Genomic DNA, 19,709 nt, shown 5'->3' with positions numbered 1-19,709 from the left:
TCCACTCAGCCCACTGCCAGTCAGGGTTCCATCCACCGGCTCCTACCAGCCAGTGTCCCGGCTGCCAGCCCCGCTCAGCCTGCTGCCGGTCTGGGATCCCGGCCCTGCCCACATAGAGTAGATACCTACCTTCTCCCTGGTTCTAGCCCATTCTCTTCCTCTCTTTCTGCACTGAGCTGAGGGTGGGAGTGCACTGAGCATAGGGCTAGGGGTGAAGGAGCAGGTTGGGGTGTAGGGCAGGATTTTTAATGGCACGCTGCTGCCTGCCAGGGTCCTGGCCTGGGTTCGGAAGTGGGTGCTGAGTGGGGCCGGCAGCTGGGACCCGGCAGGCAGCAGCGTGCCATTAAAAAAAAAGTCTGCTGGCGTGCCGTCTTTGGCACACGTGCCATAGGTTGCCGACTCCTGCCTTAGATATACCCTTCCTTGACATCAGAAGAAAGGATAGAATAGTGGCTGTGGACCATTGAGGGCCACGGTGGAGCTTCAAATTCCAGTCATTACACCGAAGGTGGCATGCTGTTGGACACCAGAGGGGTCGTGGAGGAGAGAAGAACGAACAGGGAGGACAAGAAGGTTGTTAGCGTACAGGAATCTTAGCACAGAGGAAATTCCACCCCACTGCCAGAGTATTTTAGGTTTATTTCAACAGGCACTTAGTTCTCTGCAACAAATAACCAGCAGGTTTACTATCCCAGGTCTTCAAGTCTGGAAGTAGGGGAAAATTGCCGATACTGAGGAGTCTCATTATACTTCATGCTGCAGTGCTTTTGAAGCTGGCATCAGTTTTCAAATTCAAGGGGTGATAGGCACTTTAATCTTCTAATCCAGAAGGATGAGAGCTGCTCAAAGCCCGATAAAACAGACTATACAGTCATCTGATTGGTAACGAAGTGTTGGCACAGCACAGCAGGTGCCCCTTCAAATTATTTGTAAAGTGGCCCTGAGTTATCATAGCACTTAGTGCTTCAGGAGAGTAACTTCCACTATCAAACAAGCTGAAGAATGGTATTGCCAAAGCTTTTCAATGGCTTCCTAGACTCAAGCATGAAGAACATTGAATAGCACTTGCATCCTTCCTACAACGTGTATTAAAAAAGAGAGATGAATATAGGAGAAACAAAAGGAGACAGTGCACAACACTACGACTTTGTAGCATGTGTTGACCGAGTCCAGAGATAAAAGTTTGCTTTTATTTTTTGCTTTGAAGACATCCTGTGTGGGTTTAAATTCTTATCTTGTTTAGCCATTAGTAGGTTCATCTTATTCCAGGTGGCAGCTCTGACTCCTCCATTAAAACGGTGTTCCGTACAGTGCCATGTAGCTTGTTTTTAAGGCTCTAAATATCCAGATGAAGAGTAGGATACATTCACAGTCTTGGAGGGGAAGGAATTTGGGGGGTCTGCAGAACTGGAGCTCTATTTTACTAATTTATAAAGATTCTAACGACTTGCAACTAGGTTTAGTTGGCAATAGGGTAACAAGAAGCCTGCGTGAAACGCTGGAGAGAAGGGTGGGTCAGTGGGTGGCACTTAGACTCTATGTTCTCTACCACATTATGGTTAATGTGCAACCCCAAAAAGATCAGGGAAAGTCAAATGGATAAATAAATGCTCCAATACCCTTCTGCTTTCCCATATCCCCTACCTACAGCAGGGTGGTGGTAAGTTATTGGACTAAAGGGTTTTAATGTCAAATGCTGGGAGTCCAAGTATCCTTATGAGGGACCTACGTATTATGTAGATCACAGAACTCTCAGTTAAACTACTAAAATTTAAATTTAGAAACAGAAGGCTTAAGATTTCAATTACAATCTGTCTGTATAACAGAACCTAAAAGACACTGGGAGAGCAAGGAGAACCAACAGAACACTTTCTAAAGCTGTTCTTTATTCAGTGAGGAATTCAAGAGCACATGTACATAGAGTTAGATGTGTTACTGAAGTGGCTTTTAAGCAAAGTTGGAAAAAATCTAGCAGAATGACAGATCTTGACAGACGGAACTTCAAGTTTCAAAGTTTTGTTTATATAATCTGCATAATTGGCTCACAAATTGTGGTAAAGTTTTATGGTCACGCATCTACTATTCACACAGGCTTATGCCATTCAAAATGATTGGCTTTCCGAGAGGACACACGAGGTCGGGAGAGACTGTTAACAAGAAAACTTTAACATCACACAAACAGTTCAACACCTAGGAATCATGGCCAAGATAGGTTGCAAAGTCTTTCTTGAGGTGGTGGGAGGGAAAAGAGTTATGAAATCTCAGCTCTCATTCAGAATTTTTCCCCAGCCCTTCCAGTTGTGACATTAGCTAGATCATAAACAGCTGCAATAGTCAGGAACATGGACCAGGCAGCATATTGTGCCAACTTGGAGGAAGCAAAACCGGTCATAGGCTGGGTAATGTGAGTAGTGTTTTACATAAATATGCTTGATTGCTTACCAATATAGTCCTTGGAAAAGGAATAATCCTTTGGTTAGTTTTTGGCACCGATGTGCACCCACAGGAATAAAACTGGGTGGTTTTTAGGGAGTCATGGATGTGAAGATACATAACTCAATAGTTAACTGGAGGAATCATTACAAAGAGAAGAGCTCCCTTCTCTCTGGGGCCAAGCACATGGTCGTCTCTACTATTTTCATCTACTGATTGCATAGGGAGATCAAATCAAACCAGAATCTCTTCTATTGTAGGGCAGAGCACACGTGTATTGGTCAGTTGTACAGCATCACAGACTGCACGTGTCACAGGGAGCGGACGTCAGTGGCAATAGCTGTGTTCTTGATGGAACAAGTGAAGCTCAGCAGGCATGACAGGCTGTTTAGAGACTGGTGGGGGGTTAGTGGGAAAATGAAACAGGGCTGATGTTATAGTGAGCCCAGTACATTCCTCACTAAATCAGGCATGACAAATACTCTGACCAAGATCTCAAATAGGATAGTAGCAGCAGAGCTGAAGAGGTCATCAACTCTTCCGGTGATTGAGAATAACCTGTGTGTGGACAGACACCTAATCTGAACAGCCAGTAACTTTATCAAATGCACTGACCTTGTTTTCCAGTCTTCCTCTGACTTGGACCGGTTTTTGCGGACAGCCCTTTGTTTCTCTTCTAGCCTTTTTTTCTCTTCACTCGCTAGATCTGAAAAGGAACAGAAGTTTGAAAAAAAAAAAAAAATCTTAGTTTCCTGATCACTTTTATTGAAGCCCCGGTTATAAAGACTCAACTTGTTTCCAACACTAATTTAGTCAGATCATGCCAGTTTTAAAAGCCTCCTTTAAAGAGCACACCCCGCAAAGCACAGAGGCAATATTAGGAGAAGCATTTCTGTTTTAGAAGTAAGGCCAACTAGAGGACAAGCTCTGCCAGTCAGATTGATTAATCAAAGATGGGTCTTGCTGTACACCCAAACTGTGGGTTGAGCCATGACCTAAGGAACCTGAGAATTTGTTCCAGTTCTTGAGAAGAGGGGCTTTATGATTCCCTTCAGAAGAGAAAATGGTTACATTACTGGACTGAATTAAGATCTGGATTCAATCCCCACCTGTGTCACAAGTTTGTGTGATCTCTGTCAAGTTGCTTCATATTTGGATCTTCAAATGATCAGAGTTTAAAACCGTTACCAAAGTGATTCTCCTGATTTACAGCCTCTCTAATTTCTCCAGCTCCACTGGCTTATCGCAGCACTCAGAGTGTGGCAGTATGACAGCTGAGCAGAAACAGATACTACCACCACTACACAGCTTGCAGATATTGATAGATCACTCAATGTTAGTACATTCTGTAAATTAAGAATGCAATACTAAATGCTTTGGGTAAATATGGATGCAATATAGCATGAGTCACTTCCACTAGCCACAGAATAATCCAATTTACAGGGAAAGGTAGAGACTGTTTTGACAGTCAAAGGAAGCAACTTGTCAACAGTATATTTTTAAAAGCCTCAAAAGATCTCATTACTGATCTTTGAGAACTCCTCAGTACCACAGCATCACAATGCCCAGCTGCTATATAATCCATAGATCTCGAAGTGCTTAAAGCAGGTGAAAAAGTGTTATCCTCATTTTACAGGTGCATAGACAGAGGCACAGAGTTGAAGTAACTTTCCCATGGTCACCCTCCAGGCCAGTGACACAGCTGGGAATAGAACCCAAGTCTTTAGTCCCCGAGTTCCATCCTCCAGGCCATGCTGCTTTCATACATATAAACGTTACAAATCAGAGTATCGAGCACCAAACCATGCTCCTCACTATACAATCATCAGTAAACACTGCACTGACACCATGGTGATAGGTATCTTAGACACTTCTAGATTAAGAGACACATGCAATTTGTACTAGTTTCACTTAGACTTTCAGAGGAATTGTTTGTTTCTTCCTAATGAAGTCTATTTTTTTCCTCACCCTTTTGCTGTGAATAATTTTAAAGCGAGCATGCACTTCTTTTGAGGGGAAAGCTTAACTTCAGCAGTTTCAATCACATTACTGAAATTGGTATTTTGGATTAGTTGATGTAAAGAAAGACTATTTTATAGTGGAATAAAGAAAGACTTTGTACAGCGGCAAGTTCTAAACATCATGGCAAACTTCACAACTTTGCTATTGCCCTTCATAAAAGGTCCAATTAAAAAGCTTGACAAGGCAGCACTCTGTGCCTTCTATCTGGCCTCAGTCTTGTCACTCTGATAAATTAAAAAAAAAAATTAATGCTTATAATGAAAGAATGAGTAACATGCCTGGCATAAAGCTTATACATTTAAGCATATTTTCACCTCACCTCTACAAGGATATATTTCAAAGGCATGTTCCACCACCACCAAAGGAAAAAAAAAAGAAAAATAAAGCAGCTTATCGGTAAAGATGGCTTTTTATTGCTTAAGGCAGTATCTGTAACCTTTCAGTTGGAGTTCCTACGACTCTTTCAACTTTGACAAGTTATTTTGTATTTTTATTTTTTAAAGTTACCTATTTCACCATTTTCCATCGCTCGGATATCTGGCCGTAACCGGCAGTCAGTTTTAGGAACAACACTCTCCATTTCTTTATCCAATTCATTCAAAGCCATAGCAAAGCTAGTGAAATTGTACATCTGAAAGAGAGAAACAAAAATTAAAGGATTGCGTTCTGAAAGTTTTGGCTGCTAAGAGTCTTCACATATAAAAAGAGATTTTCAAAAATCAAAAGAGCACCGATACATAGTAACATACAACCGTAGCCACTTTCTGATTGCTGAGGTATTATACAGTAGTAATGTGAAGATGCTAGCAGGGTGAAAACGTGCCAGGTGTAACTGGGTGAACCTTTATGCTCATGTCTAATTAGAATGAGATCTGACTAGCCAAACAGAGGGAGGGAGAAACAACCTCTTTGTCCTTATTCATCCTCCAGGGGTTTTCCTTACTGACTCTACTAAAGCAACCTACCCTTCTCCCTATATGCACCTACATGACCACCCTACCCTATTTTCTTTTTCTGCTTCCAAATCTCTCTAGCTATACATCTACTCATCTGTCCTGCTCAGCTGTCTGTCCAGCTCAGTAGATCTTCATACACCCATTCACGTTATGTAGCCTTCCTCTGACTTATGGGTTCTTGTACTCCATGGTTTGTCTTACATAGCTTTTGCAGACTCTGCTCCTCTATGGACACCTCTGATGAAATGTCTCATGCACTGGCTGTCCTGCACTAAACCTGCCTCCCAAATGGATGGCAGTACTTAAGTGGCAACAGAGTGGGATAGTGAATTCTCCAGGCCACCGCTAAGTAGAGCAATTGCCTAATTCATCATAATCAGTGATTCTGTGGAGAAGAAGTTAAGCTAAGCTAGAAAGAAGCCATGCGTGCATGCTGGTCTGTCCATCCACAACAGGAGGCCTACATATTCAGTTCCACATTACATAGCTCATTACAGTTTGTGTTGGGAAAGTTCAAGATCATTGCAGCAAAATTGATTTTACTGGAAAGTTATTTTAAACACTGCATCACGAGCCAGGGAATTCAGTGACTAAGATGTTCACTGTACATTTTACAGTTTAACAACAAATTGTCAAAGCACCAAACATTTAAGCAGAGCCCTGGCTAACCTGAACTGAATTTGGAGGTCTTGGAGCTATCCTCCAGAGTAAAATACTTCCAGGAACAACACGCACACTTTCAGAATCTGGCAAAGGCATCTCATCTGGCTCTTCAGAATTGCCCACCTATAAGCAGCACAGATACAAGAAAATTTAGCTGAGTCGCAGGCTGTTTGTTTAAATAATCTTAAACACAAACCATAGAACAGTCCTACACAGAAGCTACAGTGAAATGAGACTAAAGACATAAAAAGGCATGAAACATGCCATCACAGAACACACATTCACTGCCCCAATACTTATTTTGCCCCCTAAGCTTACGTCATCATTTTAACACCCACTGGCTTTTCTAGATGCATGTCAAGATTAGAAGAGCCATCAGCTCCTCAAAGAAATTAAAAACAAAAGCCATTCTATTTAGACAGTTCTGCCAATAGTTCTTTTTTTTTACATTTATTTATTCCTTCAGCGTGCAGCTACTGAGAAATAAGTGCTTTCAAATCCACATTTTGAAGTTACTATTTTTTCTCAGCACCACAGAGAACACTCATGTTAGGGATTCCCCCCCCCCCTTTACAATATAAATCAATTTTGGTTTTATTTATGCTGAAAGTGCAGACCACCTTTTCTTTTTTCTCCTACATTAAGGAAACATGCATCCTACAGTCTGTGTATGTGTAACTGCTGTATTATTGCTGTTCAGCAAGTGAGGTCTTCGGTTCCGTTGACATTATGATGTCAACAGTGAAAACATGAAACACATTAAACAAATGCTCTTCTGAGAATAGACTACCTAATCTAGAAGGCTGATTGAACTGTCAAGGTTGATGCACACTGGCTAGGATGACAGTGCTGTACCATAGTTAATACATTTCTGGGAATACTGCTTAAGTTTCCATCCAAATTAGCTAGAGTAGTAGAGGGTAATGATAGGGGTAGACTGTTCTCCAACTGGTTAAAAAGGTGCTTTGGTCCAGCAGCATAGACAGAACTGAAACACACATTAACCAGTGTCCTTAAATTATACTATAAACCTGAAGTCCCAAGCTGTTGGCAGGGTTGGGTAACAGCTCAGGCACAACAGGGCAAACAGCTTGGTCAGTCCCTATACTAGACTAAACCATAACGTGTTATGCTGAGCTACTGGATGACAATTTTTGTCCCAGCATGTTAGTTTATAGGTTAGTTCTAGATAAAATGATTCCACCGCAGCATGGGAAAAGCTTTAGAGATCTTTAGAGATTGTTTAGTAGAAATCTAAGCAGACAGATGAACACAATTTCCAGTTATGCATAAGCACAGTCTAAGCCCTGTTGTGAATGAACTTGGTTCTATGAGGGTTAGGCTAGGCAGCATGGACAAGGCCATTTGCTGTATCTGCATTTCAGCACTCAGAGAAACTTAAGCTAGTGTATGGTTTTGAACCCTTCTGACATGACTGGGGTCCATCCATGCCACCAAGCCAAACTATTAAAACTTGGTTTAGTAATGAGATTATTTTGGTCTGGTGTTTTCAATATTTAAGATGGCTGCAAAGTAACCAGAATGTCATGCATAGTAGATTTACACCCTTGGCTGCTGCCAATGCAGCTCTCAGTTGGATATTCCTGGGCTGTGCTAACACACTGATTTCCAAAGAGTTGACAGTACCCCTTGCAGAACAGAATGACAAAGATATTGAGGTAAAATGCTACCAGATCGAAAGAAAGAAGCCCTGCATGAATAACAAACTAATCCATAAACAAGGCACCAGACCTTTTATAAATTTTACTGTTCCATGGAAGCTTGTAAATAGTTGGTTGTGTGTTTCAGATTGTGTTTCAATATGTACATACACATTACCCAAGTTACAATGAAGAGTGACTACAAACTAGAAGCACATTTCAGCTGTTCTCAGCAGTTCCTTGGACATCACCTCAATTGATGCATAGAACTGAACAGCGCAGTGTTTCTTAACCAGAGGTACACATACCCCTGAGGGCATGCAGAAGTCTTTCCAGAGGTACTCAACTCATCTGGTGGTTGCAAGATGGGTTTAGGAGGGTTGCAAGTGCAGGGCAGTAGCCCAGAGCCCCATGCCACAGGGACTAAATTACATGCTTCAGCCCTAGGTGGCAGGGGTTAAGCTTTAGGCACACCACTCAGGGCTCTGGCTTCAGAGAAGGATCACAAATGAAAAACAGGCTCAAGTATCACAGTATTTATATTCCAATCAATTTATTTTATAATTATATGGTAAAATGAGAAAAAGTCAGCAATTTGTCTGTAATAATGTGCTGTGACACTTTTGTATTTTTATGTCTGATTTTGTAAGCAAGTACACCTCTACCCCAATATAATGCGGTCCGACATAACGTGAATTTGGATATAATGCGGTACAGCAGCGCTCCGAGGAGCGGGGCTGCTTTACTGCGTTATGTCCGAATTCATATTACTGCAAGCGGTTCCTCTGAGTCCCCCCTTACTTGTTGCAGCCCTGCTCTGCCCCAGCTCGCCTTCGCCTCCTCCCACGAGCGCACCGCAGCTCCACTTCTCCTCCCACCCAGGCTTGCAGCATCAATCAGCTCAAGCTCTTGCTCAGCTGATTGGCACGGCAAGCCTGGGAGGGAGGGAGAAGCAGAGCTGCTGTATGCTCATGGGAGGAGGTGGAGTGGAGGTGAGTTGGGGGCCGCAGCAAGCGAGAGGGGGCACAGAGGAGCTGCTCCCCGCCCCAACTCACCTCCACTCTGCCTCCTCCCCTGAGCACGCTGCCGACGCTCTGCTTCTCCCACCCTCTCCCTTTTAGGCTTCCCACGCCAAACAGCTGATTGGTGCGGTAAGCCTGGAAGGGAGGGAGGGAGAAGCAGAGCGGTGGAGGCATGCTCAGGGGAGGGGGAAGGCGGTGGAGGTGAGCTGGGGCAGGGAGTGGTTCCTCTCCCTACCCTGATATAACACAGTCTCACCTATAAGATGGTAAGATTTTTTGGTTCCCGAGGACCGCGTTATATTGGGGTAGAGGTGTAGTTAACTGAAGTGAAACTCTGGGTACATAAGACAAATCAGTCTCCTGAAAGGGGTACAGTAGTCTGGAAAAGTTGAAAACCACTGGAATAACATACCCGTCACTATTCTGTATATTAATGACATTAAAAACTTTCCAGACTGTTAAAATATCACTCTAGCTTCACTTTCTTTAGGCTTCTAGGATCCCTAAATTCAGTAGTGTCCAGACTTCACTTATCTTACCTGAGGACTGCAACCAGCACACACAAGAAAGCTGACTGCAGTTGCCCCCATCTTTAATACAGAGGTGCAGTCTGCAGCATGGAAAATCTCCTGAGTTTCAGGGGTCACAACTGGTCACCCTGGTTTAATGGTGTTACAGTCTTAATATAATGAAGGAGCAGTATTCATTTCATTCAATCTGTCTGTGTGTTAACAGGATATCCATCTCTGCATATAGAGAGAGACCGGTCTAATGTCTCAACATCTTTTTGATGAAAAGGATAGCAAGTTTTTTCACAAAAAGATTTTATCCCTATACAATCAAAGGCTTTATGGGAAGGTCCAGGATAATCTGCTGATGAGACATTGGCCCCCAGCAGCACATCCAAGTAGGTCCCCTAAAGAAAAGGAAAGTGAATCTACATGATGGCAGTACTAAGAGCAGAAGTAGTAGGAAGCCATGAGATTTTGGAAACACTGGCTAGGTGAGGCTTCCCATGGGCTACGTATATTTTCACGGTACTGAAGCAAATCACTTTAGCATGAAGTGGTGAGACACATCTGAGTGTAACCCTTAAGTCACTTGGAAGCTCAGAGAGTGTGCTTGAAGCAACATCAAGTCCTTGAAGCACCGGCACTGTGTCATCACCACTAGAAGGTGAAAAGTGGGTTGCCATGGAGTTTCTGAAACGAAAAGGAACTGAAATCCTTTGTGGTCCTTTGTGGTCCCAAGGGGCTAGATCCGCAGTCAGACCTAGGCACAGCACCTACTTTTTAGGCACCTTGCCACTTGAAGGAACCCTCAGCCATGTACCCAGGCTCTCTATACAATGTATGGGGAGAACGAGATACCTAAGCATGGGATTCACAGAAATCAGCAAGCTGCCTAAGCTAGCCAGTAAGAAATGAGGGGAAGGGAGGGGAGGGGCCTAAACTGAAAGGTAGCCAGACACCCAGCTTTTGGCCCAAGGGAGGCACCTATCTCTAGACAGGATTCACAGCCATCAAAGAAATGGAGACCCAGAAAGGATCTTGAGAAATCTTAAAGTCCAGACCCCTGCCCTGAGGCAGGACCAAGTAAACCTAGACCATCCCTGACAGGTGTTTGTCCAGCCTGTTCTTAACCTCCAGTGATGGAGGTTCCACAACCCCCCTTGGAAGCCTATTCCAGAGTTTAACTACCCTTATAGTTAGAAAGCACTCCAGCTGAGGCCTCACCACTGCCGAGTAGAGCGGGAGAGTTACAGCCCGTATCTTGCACACAACACCCTAGAATTATATTAGCTTTTTTCACAACTGCATTACATTGGTGACTCATTCAATTTGTGATCCACTGTAACACCCATCAATCCTTTTCAGCGGTACTACCACCTAGCCAGTTATTCCCCGTTTTGTACTTGTGCATTTGACTTTTCCTTCCTAAATGAAGGACTTTGCACTTGTCTTAGTGAATTTCATCCTGTTGGTCTCAGACCAGTTCTCCGGTTTGTCAAGGTTATTTTGAATTTTAATCCTGTCCTCCAATGTGTTAGCAACCCATCCCAGCGTAGCTTCATCTGCAAGTTTTATAAGCACACTCTCCATTGCATTATCCAATTCATTAATTAATAGATTGACTAGTACCAAACCCACTCAGAGTTAGGAGCCTAAGCAAAGTTAGTCCTGTTGCAAAAAACCAGCACATATGAGAGAGCCCTATTTTAGCTAGTAGCCCAATGGTTAGGGAACTCACTTGGGACATGGGAGACCTGTTTTCAAATCCCTGCTCTGACTGATTTGGGGAAGGACTGCAACCCAGATCTCCTTTCTCCTAGGAGTGTGCCCTATATGGTCACACTCTCTGGCCCAAAGAATATTCAATTTATACAAAATGGAACAGCTTCAACAGGAGAGACAGAATCCCACATCAGAATATCCCATAACTTGGTGATTTAGGCACTCACCTGGTGTGTGAAAGACTATAACTATCAGTTGGTGAACCTTGTTATATTTATGTGCTCATTCCTGACTATCTTTTGTGTGGTTTAGGAGTGCTCCAAGCACACCTACTGGATTGGGCTCTGCAGGCGAGAGAATGGGGGAAAGCCCAGTTCAAAAACCCTGCCAAGTCTTAGACATGAGCCAGGGCACTGAACTGCTTGGCAGCATCAGGACTTAGTTGACTTTTTGAATGGCACTGGCAGAAACATAGGTGTCTAGGGGACTCTATTACTGGAAACTTCAGCACCTAGGGAATTTAGGCACCTACAGAGTTAGGCAGTGACTGAGTGGGGGGTTCTCAGGGGCACCCAAGTGGCACCTTCCAGGATGCTATTTGTGCATGCTTTTTTTCAAAAAATAAAAAGAAAGACGATGCTTCTCTTAGAGTCCTGACAGCTCTAAGACACTGTCAGAAAAACATGTTTTCACTAGATTCTTTGTCTAGTTTCATTTGCCAATTTTCAAAGCAGTTGTAGTTTTAATTAACATTCTTCAGCAGATTTTGCATTTTAAATTATTGTGCCAACTCCCAAGATCAGACAGACTGGATACCTGATCTGGATGTCAAAGAGTCTCTTCCAGTCAGAGAAGTGGAGGGAAAAAGACACTCAAAAGTTAGCTATAGAGAATGGAATAAAATTCTGACTAGCAGGTTCAGTGAAATGGTGTATAAAATTCTCTTAATTAAATGATGAAAAGGCAAAGTAGGCAAGTATATTTTACTAACTAAAAGCCCATGAGAAACCAAAAGTAACCTGAAGCTTGAGCTTCGTACACAAAACTACTTCATTCATAGTAATCTTCAGTACTGCAAGGGAAAACAAACAAGTAGGTGGATGATAACAAGTGTGCAGGGTATATTTTTCTTTTCTCCTCCTCCTCCCAGAGGCTCAGAGATGCAGCCTCAAAGAGAGGGTGGTAATCCCCTGAGCTTTAGAGCTCTCCTGTGCAGCAATAATGTAAATCTACACAGGCATACTTGCCTTTAGAGTAGTTAGAATCTAACAGGGCAAAGGAGTAAAACAAGCATGGTGATCTTCGGTGGCATGGAGGGGTTCTCAGATTTTTAGTAAAAATGTTATCTTGTCATTTAAGATGAATGGTGGCATGTATGTATAATTACTACAAGAACCTTCACGGACATTGGTTTAAAAGAGCGTGTTTCTATTGAAAGAATTGTTAAGGAGTAACATAATGGTTTACAGAAACACAAAGAGTAAGATTTCCTGGACAGTGCAGACTGTAAAAATCTTTGCAAAACCTTCAGAATATGACATTCCTCCAAGTTATGAAATCCTTCTGAACAGACCCTCATCTATCCTGCTTACAGGCCTGAAAAGCATCAGGTTGGAGTTCCCATACTAGATCAGACCTATGGTCCCTCTAGTCCCCTATCCCACCTGGTTACTCCAGAGGAGGGTGAAAGAACCCAATAATGGGTAGATGTGGGGAAATCTGCTCTCATGAAAGTTTCATGTTAACCCTTAATAATTAGATATTGTCTTAAACCCTGAAGCACAAGGATTTTAATCCTTCCAAAACTGTTTGGATAATAGCCAGAATTATTATAATTAATCCATATAATACGTGTCCAAACCCTCTTTGAATCTTACTAAGAAAAAGTCAAATGAAAAAGTATAAAACAGTAACAAGCCTAAAGGCACCTTAGACTGCGAAGTGTTCTATTGTGCCTTTCAGACACCACCTCTTTACATGTCTAATACCTGTTTACTGTTTTTCTTCTCTTCTGTATTTTTCTTGTCATTTTTTTTGTAAGCTTCGAATGTAGCTGGGTCAACACTGTACAAGCACTCAGTCCATTTCCCATAGAGCGCACAAACTTTCTTTTTGCTGTAAAAAAGGACTAATTTTAGGAAGAGCTTAAACAAGTTATGAAGTTAGTGTTTTCAGATTTTAATATTATGAGAAAGGATTCTAAGAACAGATTTAAGACTGAATCCCCATCTTACTGTACATTATAGTTACTAACAAGATACACACACCCCCGCCATTGGCACAGTATATTGTAACAGTATTTAATTCCAACAGTTCTCACATATATCTTTATTAGAAATTTAAGTAGCATTTTATTAAACAGTAGGTCTAACGAAGACAGGATTTTTACCTTTTGTCTTGAATGTAGCCTTCAACTTTGTGTAACTCCTTCCCAAAAAGCCCACATGGTTTGAAGTTTAATACACACTTCTCACCAGTTCTAAGGAAGAAACATTTAGCTCAAATTACTTTGCAATAATTTGTTTAAAAACGTAGTAAACTAACAAGTCATGTTCCAGCTTACTTGTGATTAGTTATTTCTACATTTCCATACTGCTCAATCCAAAGTTTACCCACAATAATATTATGCACACAGCAAGTAGGATTTGTCCAGGTGTAGGCTTCATCATGTCTGAAAAAACAAATGGAAAAACAACTGCTGGCATAATCACACCTTTCAACAATATACCTGAATGACTCTACAGCAAGTATCTGGCTCTGGAACTCTATTAGTTACTGGCAGCAAATCAAGGAAACAAGATGCACCAGCCATGCATGGTGTGGCAAAAACAGGAGCCACTGCTTGATTTTGTTAACTGCTTAGCATGGCAGCTTCAGTGCATCTATTACTGGCAAATCAATAGGACTACTTACAGTAGTCAAGTTAAGCACGCATAAGTGTTTGCGGGATTAAGGCCTTAATTACCTGAAGCCTATACAATTCAGGGGTGCCAGTGAACTGTACAATTGTTTGGAATGGTGTTCAAGCCATTTTGGTCCCAGGATATGAGAGAGACAAGATAAGTAAGGTAATATCTTATTGGACCAATTTCCAATGGAAGGGACAAGCTTTTCAACATCACAGAGCATTTCCTCAGGTCTGGAGGAGGCAACTGGAGCGTCCAAGGTAAATACAAAGCAGGACACATTGTTAAGCATAAGTGGTCAGACATGCTGTAGGAGACCTTTAAAAATGAAGTGGGCAATAAGGGTTAACAAGCAGTAGGGTGTGTCATAAATTATTGTAAGGAGCCATAAAAGCAGGAAATCTGCAAACTGCATAAAAAAGATTGTCTGCTTTATCTATATGAAATAGTGGATAGATTAAAAGTCATCTTACAGCACTGGAGACTAGTATATAAGCCTTTATTCTGCACAGCCTCAAAACTAAAGTCTAATATAGTAATCTGGCCAACTTACTCAAGAAGTTCCAGAGTTATAGTTCCTTTAGGTTCTGCTTCCACACTCTTGCCCCAGAACTTGAGTTTAGGATAGATTGAGCCATGAAACACAAAATCGTTATTCAAGCCTTCAGCATAGAAAGCACTGATTGGTGGGTGATGACTAACTTGTTCTGAAAGGAGTCTAAACCCAAGATCATCTCTAAAAATAAAATAAAAATAAAGTTTTCAGGATCACTGTTCTCCGCAGTTCTCTGAAATGCAAATTTTGTGAGTTTCACTGATACAACTGGTACTATAGTGAAATAATTTCCTTTACCCATTCTGAAACAAAATTAAAGTTATAGCAATTATGTATGGATCTAGATATTTAAGCCACTGATTAGTTTAGAAACACTCACTGCAACACAGATCTCTCTCTGTGATGCTGCAAGACCCCAGAGGGCCCTGGTGCAAGGTAAGTTAGGGGATCTCTTCCTGATTCTGAAATCCACTCCGTCCAGCTCCCACAACGCCCCAATTCAGCTCTCCAACGCCTTTCTAACTTTCCCATAGCCTCAGTCCTGTCCTTCCATCCCACAGCTCCTGCCTAGTTTAAAATGAAGTTTCAAGAAGAGAGGGAGAAAGGAACTTCAAATTGAACTCCTAAACTAGTTATGCAAACTAGATCAAAAAGTTACAGGAATAGAAGAGATGTTTCTACTATGACCCCTAATACTAAAAAGTCAAGGAAGAATGTTTGCAACAGGGAATGTTTGTTCCCACCCTGAATACATGGTCTGGAAATTTTAAGGATCTGAATTAGAAGGAGAAAGCTTCTGAAGAATCAAGAGGTACTTTTAAATGGAAAAATAGATTAGCATCTCCAGCATATTATCCTCCCATGACCATTAGAGCAGCAGGTCAAGGAGCCTTTCGATACACTTTCCGTTCCTTGCACTGTACTAGATGCTGGTACCTGGTGCTTCCCCTTGAAGTAGGGATTCAACACACACAAGGAGGGTCTGCTGGGATGCAAGTCACAGGAAAAGGGCTCTCACATCCCTAACACTGCAGCTCAGACCCCCACCCCCAATTCTTCCTGTGCTGGCAGCTTTGTCTCCACTTCCCCGCACATCCATAGCCCCCACTTTGTGCTGCAGTGCCTAGGTTCACCCCACCACATCCCTGTGCCCTGCTGCTGCCACCTGTTTCCTCTTCCCTACCACAAGGTGTTCTGCTCCCACACCCCTGCTAGTCCCTACTGCCACTCTGCCAGCTCCCTCATCTTCATCCCTGAACCCCACCCCACTCCTCCTGGCTGCCTGTTCCCATCACCAGCCTCTCCCTCACCCACTCCCTTGGGCTCCTCCTCGTCTGCACCCTATGTCCTAGCCCTGCATTAGTGCCGGCAGGGGCAGCTCAGTGCCTGAGCGCGGGTAGCTGTGCACCCTTGCAGCACAGTGCAGGCACCCCACATGACTCAGGCTCCTGCACAAGCTTGGGACAGGGGTATCAGCAGCCAGGTCCTCTGCAGTGCAGGGTGGGCAACAGAACAGCACACCTGCATCAGTACTGCCACCAGCAGCAGCATCTGCTAGTGGTTGGGTCCCCATACCTGCCAGGGCTCTGGTGCGACTGCACCACTTGCACCCTTGTAGCAATGCCACGGAGTGTCTCTCTCTCGCCCGCCCACCAGACAAGTTCAACGGAAATACTAACAGGCTTAACTATTTTTAAATGACAAAATTTTTGACGACACACTGCAGCATCCACATTATGTATCTGACTGATGAGACCCCAACGTAACGGGTTGGCAAGAGCGACCCAAAACAGAAGGGTCTTAGTTTATTTTTTAGTTCTTAATGAAAAAAGATCTGTTTGTATATATTACCTGAGTTTGTGTAACAGTTTAAAGGACATTTGCACAACAGACAAATCGCTTTTCAGGCAATGTGTGTTTACATGGTAAGTCTTTTTTTTAGTATAGATCTGAAACCTAGGTTTATACACTAAAAAACGGATATTTTTCTGATCACTTAGATTATATTAAGGCTGCTTTCAAGTAAAAAAAGACACTTTCACAACTTTTCAACCCAGAGCAATTTTTACAGGCAAGTTAGACTCCCATAAAGAGGAAGTAACAACAGAAACGCTGACAACCTGCACTGTGAACACTTGTAACAGTTACTCCTACAATGCAGCCCATTTCAAACACAAAGCAATACTAAAGCCATACAACGTGTTACATAAACCCACAAATTCCATAACACACACTTTGGTCTTAAATGCAGTTTCTATTTGTTACCTGACTAATTCGTACGTCTCTCCAAGAAGTGGGTTGAACGGTTTTCCTGTACGTTCCCACTGTGAGGCAACAGCAGACACAGCAAATGCAGCTACACACTGTTCAACAGAATATTAACATATATCATTCACCTTTTGGAGTTCCCTTTGACACTTCTACTTTAAACATAAAATTCTTCTATTGCACTTCACGTTTCTCTGTTAAATTTATTCTGTCTTTGGCATAAAAATTGCCTCCCAGATGGGCCTGGCAAGTTTTGGAAAGAGTACAACAAACCATAATAGTTTTGCAAAAAGCTCAGAAATATTAAAGCCTTTACCCTAGCTAACAGAACTAATAAAGCAGTTCCATGTGCACCAGATTACAGCATCTCTCCTCTCCAACAGAAGGTTTAACAGGCAGCAGATTTAAAACAAAATTATGTAACTTCTTCACACAATGCACAGTCAGCCTTTAGAGCTCATTGCTGGTGGATATTGTGAAGGCAAAAAGTACAACAGGGTTCAAAAAGAGAAACAGCCAAGATGGTCAGGGATGAAACCCCATGCTTTGGGTGTCCTTAAACCTCTGACTGCAGAAGCTGGGACTGGATGACAGGAGATGGATCACTCAGAATTGCCGTTCTGTTCACTGCCTCTGAAGCATGTGGCACTGGCCACTGTTAGAGACAGGACATGGGCTAGATGGATCATTGATCTGACCCCGTATGGCTGTTCTTATGTTCTTAGCTGAAAGTATTTGTACCACAGTCCAACCTGTTCAAACAGACCACCACAAGCATTTTAAGACACTACTACAAGCAAAGTACCTGCATCCTCTCAACTGTGCCAGAAAGTGAACTGGCCTGGTGGATGAGGTATGTATGTTCCATATATTCTGTAAGTCGCTGTAGGAAGCTCAGCGGCTCATTGAAAATAACTGGCATAGTGATCTTGGACAGCTCCTGACACAGGATAGAAATTTGTGTTAAAACTGAAGAGATTAAACACAATGAACTAAGTAACAAGAATTTAATTGGCTTATTAGAGAGATAAGTCACGCAAGCCTAGTGGCAGTGCAACATCCCTTGACCTGGCCAACAACTTCTGAAAGAAAGAGACCCACATCTCTCAAGCTAAGCCTCTCCCTTGCATTGGTGAAGATGGCTAAAGAGAGAAGTGTATCTAAGTCCCTAATGGGGAGGAGGATCAGGAAGATGGTGGGCATAGAAGAGGGGATTTTCAGGACTTCAAAGCCTTTCAAAAGAGAACACCAAGATTCAGAAACACTATTTTTAGAATAGGCACAGGCCATCTGATTAGTGAAACAGGCAACTTTGGGGGGAGGGGGATGGCGGGCATGAGAAGCAATAGGAGTAAGCTTCTGAAATAAACCGTACTTGATCTATCAAATATCTCCTGGTTAAAAAGGCTAATAAGGTCTGGTGTGTAATAGGAATAAGTTATGTAAAGTCTTGAAAGAAAACTATACATTCTTGCCTTAAAAACAGACCAACCTAATTAATCTGGAATATTTAATCTCCAGTTCAGACAATATTTATTTTACATCATTTGTTACATCTGTTGGGCAGACTGGTATGATTAGATACTCCATCAAACTACAAAACTCCACTAGAGGGTTAAAAAGTTAAGGGATTTATTTAACTTTGCTTTAATGCAATAGCACTGTAGAACAACAATCTAAGACTCATTCTTCATACAATTCTGAGAGGATGCTGTCAAGTTTCAGCAAGAAGAAAGTGGTTTACTTTCACTAATGGATCTGTTTAATGGTTGTGCTAGATAGTCTTCATGTTAGCTGCCAACAGGTTTTATATTAACCTATGCAAATTAACATCTGAAGGTTTTTTGTTTTTAACTCAGACTCCTAGATATTAAGGTCAGAAGGGACCATTATGATCATCTAGTCTGACCTCCTGCACAATGCAGGCTACAGAATCTCACTAACCCACTCCTGCAATAAACCTCTCACCTATGTCTGAGCTATTGAGGTCCTCTAATCATGGTTTAAAAACTTCAAGGTGCAGAGAATCCTCCAGCAAGCGACCTGTGCCCCATGCTACAGAGGAAGGCGAAAAACCCCCAGGGCCTCTTCCAATCTGCCCTGGAGGAAAATTCCTTCCTGACCCCAAACATGGCGATCAGCTGAACCCTGAGCACATGGGCAAGATTCACCAACTCGAGACAGTTCCGATAGCAACCTAAGGGTATGTCTTCACTGGCAGCGCTTAATGTGGCTGTGTAGTGGCGGCACCTGTGCTCTCCCAGCTCTGTAAAAAAAGCAAAACAAAAAACCACCCCCACAAGTGGAGTAGCTACCAGTGCTGGGTGTGCGGCTCTCAGCGCTGGTGCACTGTCTACACCAGTGGTTTTCAAACTTTTGTACTGGTGACCCCTTTCACATAGCAAGCCTCTGAGTGCGACCCCCCCTTATATATTAAAAAAAGTGTTTTTAATTTATTTAAACACCGCTATAAATGCTGAAGGCAAAGTGGGGTTTGGGGTGGAGTCTGACAGCTGGCAACCCCCCATATAATAATCTCATGACCCCCTGAGGGGTCCCGACCCCCAGTTTGAGAACCCTTGGTCTATACTGCCACTTTACAGAGCTGAAACTTGTAGCGCTCAGGGGTGTGTTTTTTCACACCCCTGAGCAAGAAAGTTGCAGAGCTGTAAAGTGACAGCGTAGACAAGTCCTAAGAAATGACTAACCTTCAACCCCCCCCACCCAAAAAAAAAAAAAAAAAGAGAAAAAACACCATGTTTTGAGGCAGCCAGCATGAAAATGAATATAGCCTAAAAATTTAGTTTAAATGTGGGCCCAAATGAATCAGGAATATCTTCCAAGTTCTAATGATTTCTTTCTAAACTAGTCAAGCTTTTAAAAAATTTAAATTAAATCATTAATTTATAAAAACATTTTGCTCAATTGCTACAAAAGTAAACTTAACGTCCAAGTTAAAACCCCTCTCTGTCCAAGGTGGTATTCTAG

General features: G+C 42.5%; 1 protein-coding gene across 6 annotated transcripts in view; it reads right to left on the bottom strand.

Annotated features, from left to right (window-relative positions):
• OSBPL1A (oxysterol binding protein like 1A) overlaps positions 1–19,709 on the bottom strand; it is a 207,892-nt gene that overhangs the window by 71,756 nt on the left and 116,427 nt on the right. For 3 of the 6 annotated variants that reach the window (XM_073331364.1, XM_073331366.1, XM_073331362.1), the window contains exons 19-27: positions 17,527–17,661; positions 16,719–16,816; positions 14,451–14,633; positions 13,555–13,686; positions 13,381–13,470; positions 12,980–13,106; positions 6,081–6,197; positions 4,963–5,086; positions 3,049–3,139 (exon numbers count right to left, since the gene is read on the bottom strand). In XM_073331364.1, the coding sequence (XP_073187465.1) occupies positions 3,049–3,139; positions 4,963–5,086; positions 6,081–6,197; positions 12,980–13,106; positions 13,381–13,470; positions 13,555–13,686; positions 14,451–14,633; positions 16,719–16,816; positions 17,527–17,661 (1,097 nt within the window). Of the gene's footprint in view, positions 1–1,168; positions 1,337–3,048; positions 3,140–4,962; positions 5,087–6,080; positions 6,198–12,979; positions 13,107–13,380; positions 13,471–13,554; positions 13,687–14,450; positions 14,634–16,718; positions 16,817–17,526; positions 17,662–19,709 lie in introns of those variants that run through there. The other 3 variants (XM_073331361.1, XM_073331363.1, XM_073331365.1) reach the window with 2 other exon arrangements.

The sequence above is a fragment of the Lepidochelys kempii genome, chromosome 2 (genome assembly GCF_965140265.1).
Source record: "Lepidochelys kempii isolate rLepKem1 chromosome 2, rLepKem1.hap2, whole genome shotgun sequence".
NCBI lineage: Eukaryota > Metazoa > Chordata > Testudines > Cheloniidae > Lepidochelys > Lepidochelys kempii.
This window is presented reverse-complemented; position numbering and strand designations above follow the sequence as displayed.